A 13,579-nucleotide genomic window follows, 5' to 3' on the forward strand; every position below is an offset into this window, starting at 1 on the left:
AACCAATAATAATCTATGTTTTGTGTACAAATAGAAGACTAGCACTTTCCCTTAGGAAGAGAATGCACATGAGATTTAACTTTACATATATACAACTTTGTGAAGAATCAAGATCTTTCACTTCTATATCAATACCAACTCTCCTAACTTCTGCAACCTCCAATTCATTTTTCATGATCGTTTGCTCTATCCAATAAGAGGAACTAATAGTCAAGTATCTTGCCATCCATAATATCATATTCTTCAAGCTAAATTACCAACAATATTATCATCCTTGCTAACTAGCACAATACGAGCAACATCATCTATATTATCCATAGGATATCATCATCATCACCTATAGTTCTTCACCAACCACATTCATTGCTCCTTCATCAGGGCTACTTCTACATTGACCATTCTTAGTATTCGATGTCTAGATTTGATGTGAGTGCCATGGGACTGACACTCCACTCCGAGGGGGATAATGTTAATAGTGAATGTGGAAGGCTACAAGCAAGGACAAAGTCAATGAAAGTTAAAGTAATCAAAGTGCAAAAGCTAGACAATATTTTTGAAATAATATTATGAATGTATTGTTTTGAGAGCCACTAATATATATTATATTTATTTCCCACAGTTGGATTTATCACACCCGCAACTCTTGTAAGGATTACACACCTAGATTTGTAACTAGAATAGTGTAAGCTAGGTCTCATTATTCTAAGGTACAACCATACTTCAAGGAATAGCTGGCCTAGATCGCATAAAGTGGATAGGATATCCAAAAGAGGGTGCAAAGCCTAACTCATAGTTGTGAAAACCCTAAAATGCAAAGAGGAGTGAAAATCCTAAAATGAAAAAGGAGTATAAACCCTAAAACACAAACTAGACATTACCCTAGAGAAGTGACCTAACCCTAACCCTAATCTTGATCTATATAAGGGTGGGAGGTCTTAGTTGTATTTACTCATTTTGATGCATCCATACTGCAGAAGCTCTAAGAGTGCAACTATTAAAGCTTTCCATTCTCTTCTTCTATTATATCATCTTGCCTCCATTGTTGAGAGTAAAATAGAGAGTGTGTGTGAGAGGTGTATTGAGCAAGGGAAGACTAAGGGAAGATGAAGATCTATGTCATCTTCTTTCCTTTCTTCTTCTAAGTCTATTAGCTTCTCAACTCATTGGTATGCTTAGTGGTAGATGCAAAGGAGCGACGGTATCAAATTGCCTTGTTTGGGTCATGGAACCATCTTCGAGCCTTCAAGACATTGGACTACAATGTAGAAAGGTAACATATGTGAGCTCACTACAACTTGAAGTTAGTCTTGTAATCTTGCTTTTTGGGGGGGTAGGAGAGAATGATGCATGGTTAGTTAGAGTAGAGTGTTAAGAGACAAGGTGAGAGATTGTTACTGAAGTAAATCGCAACTTTTGAAATAATAGAACTCCATCCAATGTCCTGACTATTGTGCATTTAGCCCAACATTAAGCTTATTGTGGATGTACTCATTCTATGATAAGTAGAGTGTTAAGAGACAAGGTGAGAGATTGTTACTGAAGTAAATTACAACTTTTGAAATAACAGAACTCCATCCAATGCCTTGTCTATTGTGCATTTAGCCCAACATTAAGCTTCTTGTGGATGTACTCCTTCTATGATAAGTAGAGGATCCCCTTAGAGCAATCACATGTAATGTGCATCCCAGTGTTTAGCCCAACATTTTGGTTTCATTGTTGGGACAAAGGATGGTGCAACCACTAAGGTTCTCACACTCATACAATGTGGCAGAATAGGAGGCTTGTTCGCTTGAGTGGATGAATGGATGGGTTATCAATCGTCTAGACTTACAACTTGCATACTTCGAAACACATGCAACTAGTTTAGGATGGCTAAATTGAGAGGAACCAGTTTATGGAATTGAGATTGGAAAGATTGGATTTGTTAGACTAGACAAAAACATAAAACTCAAACTCAAAGACACAAAAAAAAAATCAAAACATAATACAAAAACACAAAATACAAAACTCAAAATGCAAAATCCAAAACTCAAACTCTTCTAATTTAACACATCATGTGCCATTATTGTGGATTGAAGATACATCATGCTTGTCATGCTTGTATGATTGTGAGTACATTGAAGTGAAAACGATACAAAAACTCAAAACTCAAAAAGTACAACACACAATTTAAAATGCAATATTCTTATTGCTTAATCAGTTGATGCGTCAAGGCTTGTCATGAATGGCACACATTAAGGGAAGGCGTGGAATTGACAAAATCTCAAAAGCTAAAGCAAATGTGCAAAACACAAGAATATGGGATTTTCCCTTCTTGAGTTGAGTTGGAGAATACCACAAAAGGGTTTTTCCCTACTACCTACTACACAAAAGGAGGAGAGGCTATTTCTTTTGTCTAGATGATTTGCTTTTAAAATGATTCATAAAGGAGAGTCAACTAAATTATGTTTATGCTTCTTCTAGAGTAGGAGCATGTTGAGAATCAGCAATCACACTCACTAAACAGCCTCTTTGTATGGAGCTTCAGGGCCAAGGACATGCAGGCTAACCTATCCCATATGCACAGTGGTGCCTACTGCAGTTTCCTACTTTTCTATAAAGCATTGTACTTGCTTCCTTTTCTTAATGCAATGACAGTACTCTTTTCTTTTCAGTAAAGTGTCAGTGTCATTGACCACATACATAAGATTGTGTTTATGAGTCCAAGTCTCAATCTTGGAACCTAATTCACTTGTGTAACAAGGTCTTTGTCTTCTCCATCATGAGTCCACACTTCTCCTTCCATCCACCATAACTCACTACCATGCTCTAGATCCCACATCTTTCACATGGTATCAGAGCGCAGCTGAGCATGGCTTAGCATGTTCCAGGTCCTCTCTCAGCTCTCTCAGTTTCTCACAATCTCTATCTAGCTCAGCTCAAGTGTTTGACTTCATCTCCAACTCCATTTTCACTCTCTACCCCTTGGCAGCCATAGCCAACCTGCAACCTACCTCTGTTGGAGGAGCTGGATCTCCACTTACAGGGCATATCTTCACTTGCTTCCTTCTGAGAAATTGTCCCTCACCTCAAGGCGCTTCATCTCAAGACCTCAATCCATAACATTGGTGACCTGTAACTCCAGTATTGCGAAAATTCGTCCGCTATCCAAACTGCACTGCTGCTGATTCATACGTTGAATTATGCCTGCACACGTCACGATGCTGACGAAGATCATAGGGCTTTGATAGGCCTTGGAAAGAGCTACATTTCCATTAAAAAAGTTTTGGAAATGATCAACCATAGCTCTTGCAATCTGCAAAAAATTGGGCCCCTATTTGAAACCCTAAACTGTCAGCCATAGCCAGTTTCATCAAAGCTCAACATCAACACTGACATAGTGTGTTTTCACACTGTCATTAACTGTGTCTCTTGACACATTGTAATCTGCTCTTCTACTGATAAAATCTCAGAATTCTGGTGTTGATTTGCTACTGATCTTGTAACCTCAACATGGGAAAAGACTCTCCAAATGCTCGATTCAAAGGAGCCGGGTTCCACACTTGGCAAACCCGCATCAAGCTCATCCTGATGAAGAAGGGTCTTTGGGCCATCACAAATGGCAAAGAGAAGAAACCTCGAGATGCGGACCTTGCAGTCACTTGGTAGAAGAATGATGACAAGGCACAAGCCATCATCAAACTGGAATTGGACGACAGCTACATCCATCATGTGGATGCCTGTGACACGTCCCATGGCACTTGGGATAAATTGGATACCCTATTTGGTGCACAGTCAAAGTCGTCTAAGTATGGTCTATTAATTGAATTTTTCCGACTTGATATGAAGCCTCATACATCCCTGGCATCCCATCTAAACTACATGGAAATCCTGCTTACTCAACTTGCAGGAATAAAGCTAAAAATGGATGAAGATGTTTGTATTGGTGTCTTGTTAAAAAGTTTGCCTTCTACTTATGATAATGTATCAACCACTCTAACCAACATGCCTGATCCTCAACTTGTTGATATTAAAGCCTCTCTGCTAGAGGAAGAAAATAAACTTAAAAGCAAAGAAGGGCCCAGCACTTCAAAGGATGAATAAATGTTATATGTAAACAACAAATACAAAGGTAAAAAGGAACCTCTCTTCTGTGACTTCTACAAAAGGATCAGACACACTGAGAAGTTCTGTCATGCTAGAAAGAGGTCCCAAAAGGCCTATCTTGCAACTGTGAAAGAAGAAGAAGACTATGGACCAAAAGATGAAGATGAAGATGAAGATGAAGACCACCAGGATCGGAAGGACAAGACTCATCAGTCCTACTCTCATTACTCTGATAGACTGTTTTAAAAGCCTTGTATTTCCTTGCCCTAATGCTTCTTGCCATAAGCTTCGTAAACTCCTCATGTAACTTGGCATTACAGTCCCTATACACTTTGTGACGCCCCTGTTACAGCCTCTGGATATCCATCATGTTTTAGTGCCCACACTTAGCCTTTTCTGCGACAGCCTCTGGTATCTACCATGTTTGTGGTGTGCCCACACTTTGCAGGTGGTTCTCATTACAGCCTCTACACACTTTGTGCATTTCTAGTTGTGATTGAGGAGGGGTGTTGAGAATCAACAATCACACTTACTAAACAGCCTCTTTGTATGGAGCTTCAGGGCCAAGGACAAGCAGGCTAACCTATCCCATATGCATAGTGGTGCCTACTGCATTTTCCTACTTTCCTATAAAGCATTGTACTTGCTTCCTTTTCTTAATGCAATGATAGTACTCTTTTCTTTTCAGTGAAGTGTCAGTGTCATTGACCACATACACAAGATTGTGTTTATGAGTCCAAGTGTCAATCTTGGAACCTAATTCACTTGTGTAAAAAACAGCGTCTTTGTCTTCTCCATCATGAGTCCACACTTCTCCTTCCATCCACCATAACTCACTGCCATGCTCTAGATCCCGCATCTTTCACAAAGCATCACTGTGTTATCCTTGCAACTGAATTGTCCACAAGTTCTAACACCATTGTGTTTATGCTTATGGCATGACCCTTAGAAAATCTAGCAAAGCTATATCTTATTGTTGGTAGTGTGACTTCTATCCTAGCTCTTAAAGGGTCTGGCAACTTTGTATCTTTTTATAGATGGAGGAGTTTGTGATTTAGAAACAAGCATCATCGAGGAGGGAGGAGGCTAGGACCTTGAGGAGGTTGTGGAAGGAGAGATTAATATGCTAATTATGGTATCATGCCAGCACCGATAAGGCCCCCAAGTCGCCCTTGACTTGCACCAGCAGCCCCACCCACCCCAACACCTCCTCTGATGACACTAGCAACGTTATTTACACTTGTAGTGCTTACTGCAAGAATGGCATCATCAGTACCACTCTAGAGTACCCGCATGCCACGTGCAGTACCACCATTATCTCCTCCACCACCTTGTCCAATAGCTCCTACATGATGAACCCCCTCCTCATCTCGTTCAGCCCTCTTGATGTACACAAGATTCATAGATGCCTTCCTCTCTTCTAATTTTCTTTCACATACATACACACAAACCCAAATCATCAAAGTTCACACACACACTTATAAACCACATTCACAACAGCACCTCATTTACACATACACACAATCATTCACTCACTCATTCACACACACATAAAACCACTTCACACACTAACACACTCAAGCATACCCCCTACACCACAATGCCCACTCATTCACACACACATTGATGCACACTCACCCACATTTACACACCTTACCCACTTACGTGCCATACACAAAAAAAAAAACTCACCCATATGTATGCAAACTACACCTCACATACTAACCATATCTTAAATCCACCAAATATCCCCATCTACACACACTCATATGCACACTCACACCACACACAAAATTACACGCTAAAACACCCTATACACACACATCTACATCACACACACCTATCCACTCATAAACACCCCATATACACACCACTTCCACAAACTCAAACCACCCATGCATTAACACTTAAACATGCACCCCAGGAACACATATCCACACACAAGAAACTCAATCCTTTACACACAACCAATACATGCAAAACCCATCCTACACAAACCTTGACCTTCACCACCTCACCACTTATACCACACTACCTCACCACTCACATCACCTTACAACACTCACCACCTAGAACTTGCACCACGTTATCACTTGCACCACCTACCTCTTGCACCACCTAGTACTCGCACTGCACCACCTCACCACTCGCACCACTTACCCCTTGTACTGCCTACCTCTCGCACCATCTAAGACTTGCACCACCTCACCACTCACATACCCACTAAATACTCAAACTACATTCAACTCATACACCCAAATTCCTACACCCCCTACACCACACCCTCTTTTCTATAACCATTTGCACATCTTCAAATTCATGTATACACTAACCCTGCTATACACACATTCCATATACTCTTTTTTGTTCTACTATCGCACATGCATTTACACATATACACCCTGACATCACACATACTACATATACTTTTCTATTTAACATGCATTAAACCCACACATATTCACAAACACCCCCTCTCTCTAACACACCCACCTCCACACACATCAATTACACTACACTAGCCTTCATACTTCTACACTAGCCTAGGACTTCTACATTAGCACCTCTACACTAGGGACACTATCGCTAGCCTACCACATCTACACTAGCACTTTTGCGCTACGACTTCTATACTAGACTCTAGGAGTTTGCTTCCACCAAATAGTTCACACTCCACACACTAGTTCACTCACACACACAAGTTCACTTGCACACTAGAACTCACTCACACACTCAAAATCACTCATATGCAAAAGTTCACTTGCATTCTTGAGCTCACTCACACAGTCCACACATTAGCTCACTCCACCCTCATTCATTAGTATACATAAGATCATGTGCACACTAGAGTTACACTCACATACTTGCACTTCCACACTATCTCTTAACATACCCCTCACTCAACACACCTTACACTCTCTCTATTACTTTCAACAATTGAAACAAAATGATAGAACAAAAGAAAATAAAAAGCTTCAATAGGTGCACTAACTGAGCTTCCACAATATTGCACTAAAAGGGTTAATACAACTAAGCCCTCCCACCCTTCTATAGAGTAAGATTAGAGTTCGGATTAGGTCACTTCTCTAAGGTGGTACTCGATTTGCATTTTAAGGTCTCCATAACTGTGAATTAGAAGCTACACCCTCCTTTGGGTGTCTTGCCCACTTTTGAAATCTAGGCTAATCATTCTTTGAAGCATGCTTTATCATTAACCTAAATAGACCTAGACTACACCATTCTAATCACATTTCCATGTGCGCAACCCACACAATCATTCAAGGTGTGGCAAATACAACTATGGTTAATGGCACAGCGTGCATACGTTTGTGAGACCGACTTTGACAAAATAATGCAACCATAAATATAATGTGTCCTTGAAGTACAAGTGATATAAGTATCCAATAATAATCACTAAAACATTCCAATAATAGTAATCCACTAAAAAACAGTAGCAAAAGAAATAATTACTCAATAGCTTGATGCTTGATGGTCATTTTAAAGAACAGCACCAAAGAAATCAATTAAAACCTTCAACTTTATAAGTGAGTGCTTAAGCAAAAATATCCTCATCATGGAGCAAATTATGTATTTAAAGCTATGTTGACTTATTAAGGGTATAATGTTATATAAGAAGCAAAAATTGTACTTGCTCAAGGGTGTATCAGTTCAATATTTTAGTTATTTTAGTTATTTTAGTGGAAAACGTCATTTCCACATGAGTGGTAAACCTTTCAAAAAAGGCATTAGCCATATACATAATCAGCAAAATTAAACACCTTCACTTTTAAGAATGCAATATTGTTTGCATCATGGAGAAAGTTATATAGTTCACAATAGTTTGTCTCATGGATGTCACAATGTTATGCACCAAGCAAGAGTTGCACATGCTTAGTGATGTATTTGTTTCGATATGGTTACTTTTATGCATGGAAAAGATCCATTTAACATGCTTAGGCAAACTTTAAAAATCAACCATGAGCGGCACAATGAATGATCACCTATAGTAGATGAGGCATAAAAAACAACACATGCAAATTACACCAAGTTCAAAGACCTACAAAGTAAGAATCTAAGTTCAAACATTAGAAGAAGTAACCAATGCCTTGATTGTGCTTGAAAACTGTAACTTCTACTACAAATGCCCTCATAATCAGCTCGTCCTTTGTAAATGAACTATTGTCTTAGAAGTGCCAAATGAGAAACAGGCCATTAGGTACTCACACAACTCATATATTACCAAGCAAGGAAACTAAGAGACCTGGTTGCAGCATCACATGGCAAAGTATGGTGGAAGTTCCAAGGCTGCGAGCAGTTCTCCCACTCAAACTGTAGAGACCTTAAAAGATCACCCTCACTCCCTAAGCTATTGCCATAGAGCTATTGAATGTATCTCAAGACGTATCGATCAATTCAACAAGATGCCAGCATTGTTGAGGAAGGACTTTCACAAGGTGATTAATGTATAAATTTGAAAGGATGCTTCCAAAATCTAGCATATCACAATCAAATGTCATCAAACCCCTTCAAGTCAGGTACCGTATAAAGATGTGATTAGACATTGCTGCTACCTTTCTCCCCCAAAGAGTCCAAAGAGTTTTAGGACTTGAGTGAAAATCAAGGTCTCCAATATCAAATATTAACACCTTCTATAGATACTGGATGGCTCATGTGCACTCATCCTTTCAGACCTTACAACTTGGCCTTGAAAGTTGAAATGCAACTTAAATGCACACACGCAGGCACACAAATGGCTTTAAGTTCAATATAAAAATTACATTTACAACAGTTACTGAAAGGAAGGTAGTGTTATATTGTATTTGTGTCTGGTAACTTAGTGTTACAAGGTTACCACAGACGCACATTGTGACAATCATATACATGTCAGAATCTACTTGCAATCAACAACACACAGCCATCATGCATCTATCGTGAAAGGTGTCTATGTAAAATGGCTGGTTGACTATCAACTTGGTGTAACTCACCCCGATAAAGAACCCGTACAAAGCATGTTAATCCCATGCAGAGCGAGTAATGCAATTTCATTTCCCAGAATGTGCCACAAAGAATCAAGCTTAAGGGATGTTACAAAATGCTCTCCAGGCACAGACTTTGCATCTCAGAGCACAAAGACTGACTGGTACAAATCCAAAATTTGTGCTCTACTACTTCCTCATATCTGCTGCAGCAACCTGTCGCTTGAGCCATGCCTTCTGTGACCACGTCAGCATCCCAGAACTTGAGATGCAACCTACAAATGAATTGTCCAACCCTGTCTTGTGACCAGATGAGAGGTCAGCTGGAAGAGCTGCAGCCGTGTTTGTGAAGACATTTAGCACTAAGAAGGCCAATATGGGGGATAGATCGATTGTGCCCCCAAGGGGAGGAATAATTCCCCTAAAGATGTTCAGATATGGATCACAAATTGTGCTGCAGAAAAAGTCACACACATTAGCATAAGGTCTCGACAAAAGCAATCCAGTTACCTACTGACACAGAGAGTGCCAAATAAATGAGATTGACCATCTAACAAAACATAAGGCTACTTTGCACCTTAGAGGATTGACGATGACTTGTGGAGGATCAGGAAACCATGTCAAGATGAGCCTGACAATCAAAAGAGTGTTGTATATGTTGAGAAAATTAAGCACTCCATTTGATGCCACCATCGCAGCAACAGAATCACTAGGAAATGCAGCTGCAAAATTGTAATCAGCTAGATGATGTCTTCTAGTAGCATCTTCCACCTGTAAGGAAGAAAAATGCATCTTCTATGAAGCATATTCAAATACCTAAGTATGTCTCTTTTTAAGACGACTTGAGCTGCATTCTAGATGTACTATATCAAGAAAACTCATGGCTTCAATTGGTACTATTGGATTATACCAGGGATGTAATAAATCCATGACCTGACAATCGATGGCAAATTCAAGTATACAAATAGTCTAGCTTTTTGTTCAAAAAGCACTATCTGTTCATGGACACGGGTTTATAGAGTGTTGCCACTCTGATTTTCAGATTGGCTGATTGCAGACTAGATTTCAACGAAACCTTTTTCTTGTCTCTCCAGGCATGCAAGAGTTGCATATAACTTACAAGGTTGCCAACTTTGCAGGACAGATGCACATTGCCTAAATGATTTTTTGTTAGCATATCGATCTTCAAAGCACACAATACCTATATGATTTTTTGCTAGCATATCGATCTTCAAAGCACACAATACCTACATAACTGGTCCTTGGCGTATCCAAAAGCACGAAGGTATTTCATGTCAAGCATCGATAAGCCTGGGTTGCAAGTGAGCATGAGCAATAGCAAAACTGTCTTCATGTAGGAAGCTATTGCCCCATGCCATGATGAAAGGATAAAAATGCACTCAAAGCATTTCAAAACCAGTTGCAAAGAGCAATCCTCAGATGGCCCTCTGACAAGAAGGTCTAGTCTAGTCATCTTCCATTACGGAAACTAGATGTTATTCTCATGGTGATACAGTCAACACCATGAGTTCCTGCTAGGAAGTCATGAGCCTGTTTACAATGGGATGTTGTCGAAGTATCGGAAATCCCCCATACGTGGGAACATGTCCAAAATATCCCTGTTTGTATGGAAGAGAACAACGCGAGATAATTGCGGGGTGAAAGACCAACCTGGCGAGGCCGGGAGGGAAGGAGTTGAGGTGGGAGCAGGCGGAAAGGGAGCGGATTCTTGTCGAGGGCCTGCTCCAGAGAATGCTTGCAATGGTCGAGCACATTGGACAGCAGAGTGTGCAGGCGCGTCAAGTTACTTAAGAGCCCGTCGTCTCTGAGCTGCTTGAGGGGAAGAGGGAAAGGAAGGGGAGGCAGGGCACACAGGAAGCCTTTGCCGTGATGATTAGGCTGTCGCATATCCACAGGTGCCATCGCCTTCTCTCTCTCTCTCCCTCTCCCTCCCTCCCTCCCTCGCTCCCTCTCGCTCTCTCTCTCTCTCTCTCAAATCGTAAAAGCTTATCCTTGCACCAGCCTAAGCTATTTCATCTTCAGTGCTTCAATTGTTTGCCATCTTAAACACAATTGCCCTCAATGTAGGGTTATCGGAAACTTCAATTATTTTTTCCAAATGCGGCTTGATATTAATATTGTAAAGAATACTAAGCACTCCACCTAGATTTTGTGAGTGCTTCACACTAATTTTAGATTGGTTCTTTGCACCAGTGTTAGTAACGATCACGGAGCTTTTGCATCCTAAGTCATGCTTCAATCAGCAAGAGTTCACACCAAGGTATCACATTTTAATTCTACAGCTAGCATGTGAAATCACACCATATGCCCTCCTGGTTATTACAAACTATTCAATATTGCTAAGCAAGCATGTGTAAGAGCAATGGATGGTGGAGGTACAAAGAAACCAACCGTGAGAGACCCCAAAAAACTTTGCTCTAATTATTTTTAATAAAACACTGATATTCTCTGTACAAAGTATCAAGTTGTAGCTGTGAAGCCCTACACATGGAGTACCAAGTTCCAATACCAATTAACAAGTCTTCATAATGTGCCATCACAAACATGGTGCTTTGGACTAGTATTACTCATAGTTATATGAGGACTGAAATAAACCACCCTTCTTAAGGCCTCAAGAAGAGATGGGGGTAATACTATGTCTTAGGAAATTTGCTTATTGACAATCGTCATTAATCAATAATTAAAGCTCATGTTAAGGTGCCCCATTGAAGGAAAACCTAAGAATTGGCAGCTTATTTAAATAGGAGAGACTTGTCCATGGAAACCCCTTGCTCAAGGCCTTGCAAATTACATTGAGAGCCATAGACTTGGAATGCAAATTACAATTTTGACTTCTCTAGATTATCCAAATGAAATCTTCTAGCCTTTTAATGTCACCATGGAGATACAACAACTGATGCCAGGAGGCATATTCCACGGTGGATTCCGTGAGGTTTTTCGGTAGATTCTGTCAAACTATTTATTTGTTGGGACTCGTACACAAGGTGGATTCCTTATGTGAGAAGTTGATGAGGACGCTTGTCCTTTTTGGGCATCAATTTAATTGAATGTGCACGTGGGTGATTTCATAAAGTACATATCAAATTAATGGATGTTCATCAGTTTAGAGTATGCACTCAAATTAAATTAAGGTTAGGACAAAGTTCCAACCTATTTAATTATTTGTAGCTAAAGACTACTAGGTATTCACTTTTGTTGGGTTTTATCTTATTATTTTCTAACAATTGTGAATGCTTCAGTTGATGTGTAGACTAGACAGTGGAGACATTGCGTGGCACCAGGTGATGGCATAAATCCAAATGCCTAGAAGAATTACTATTTTTGATGGATGCGCACCTTATCAGTAAAGGCGTGGCGCCAATATTTATTTAAGTGTATTTATTTATTAAAGCGCTTGACAAAACATTTATTATCTTATATGTGCATAGGCGCTCGGTTTAATATTTCATTATTCGATATTTATATTTGGGCACATCCTGACTTTTGGACGCCCAAACGTTTACTCTATAATTGGACAAAAGCAAACACAAAAGCAAAAAAAATGCTATTTGTAAAGTGGACTATTTTTTAGCATAAAGATAAATAAATTTATAAATACATGCCTTGTGTAGCACTCACACAAGTCATGGGGGGAGATTGCACCCAATTAGTCTTTTTAGTCTCATGTCGTGCAAATCCTTTTTTGCTTTTATGAAGGTTTGTAGAGTTCTTTGTTCTTGGGGACCTTCCGGCATTCTCTATGCGCGCACACAACATCCGATCTACGCACCAGCAATTGCTAAGTTGTCATTCTACGCCATGAATATAGTCTCGAGGATTCTAAGGGAGTAGTACTAAGTAGCTATGTTAAGCTTGTTCTCTATGGAGTTGGAAGCCCAAATTTGTAAATTCCACACCTCTAGATTATCCAAACAAAAACTTTTAGACTTTAATATTACCATGGAGGTAAGGCATCTACAGTTTGTTGATTCTAAGGCAATGCACATTCTCCCAAGGATTTTGTGGGAGCAAAACCAAGCAAGATCTAGAGGTTTTTTCAATGTTGAGCATCTCAATAGAAGAGGAGCAAGAAGTCATCTACTTTAATGCAAGGCTCTATCACCATAGGTAGCTTGTCAATACATATTGTATCATCATTATGGGATCATTGCATTAGGAAAGGCACAACCACCCTAGTGATGTTGAATTTTAGCATAGACAAAGAGAGGACTTATTCCAGCCTATACTACATTCTTTCTAGCTTCATCGATCCACTATTTGTCATGTGAAGTGGGAAACATTTCCAACATTGAGCTAAACACCCAAAGCAAGAAGCATTAAGAAGGCAAATGAACCACATTCTCCCAATGACATCCCCCCCTGGATGCCAGGAGGCATATTTCACGGTGGATTCCGTGAGGTTTTACGGTGGATTCCGTAAACTTTGATGACCGGGACTCATACACAAAGTGGATTCTTTGTGCGAGAAGTTGATGGGGACGCCTGTCCTTTTCGGG

At 39.9% G+C, this 13,579-nt stretch overlaps 1 protein-coding gene across 1 annotated transcript; it reads right to left on the bottom strand.

The window, feature by feature from the left end:
- Window positions 1-8,879: 8,879 nt before the first annotated feature.
- Window positions 8,880-11,060, bottom strand: YLMG2 (YGGT family protein). Its single transcript, XM_087663252.1, has 3 exons — window positions 10,734-11,060; window positions 9,640-9,833; window positions 8,880-9,516 (listed from the first exon to the last, which is right to left on the bottom strand). The coding sequence occupies exons 1-3, from the start codon at window positions 10,983-10,985 to the stop codon at window positions 9,252-9,254; spliced, it is 711 nt and encodes a 236-aa protein (XP_087519378.1). The 5' UTR covers window positions 10,986-11,060; the 3' UTR covers window positions 8,880-9,251.
- Between the last annotated feature and the right edge of the window lie 2,519 nt (window positions 11,061-13,579).

Source organism: Lygodium microphyllum, chromosome 22, assembly GCF_053477565.2.
Source record: "Lygodium microphyllum isolate KBCC chromosome 22, Lygodium_microphyllum_v1.1.10, whole genome shotgun sequence".
NCBI classification, from domain to species: Eukaryota; Viridiplantae; Streptophyta; class Polypodiopsida; order Schizaeales; family Lygodiaceae; genus Lygodium; species Lygodium microphyllum.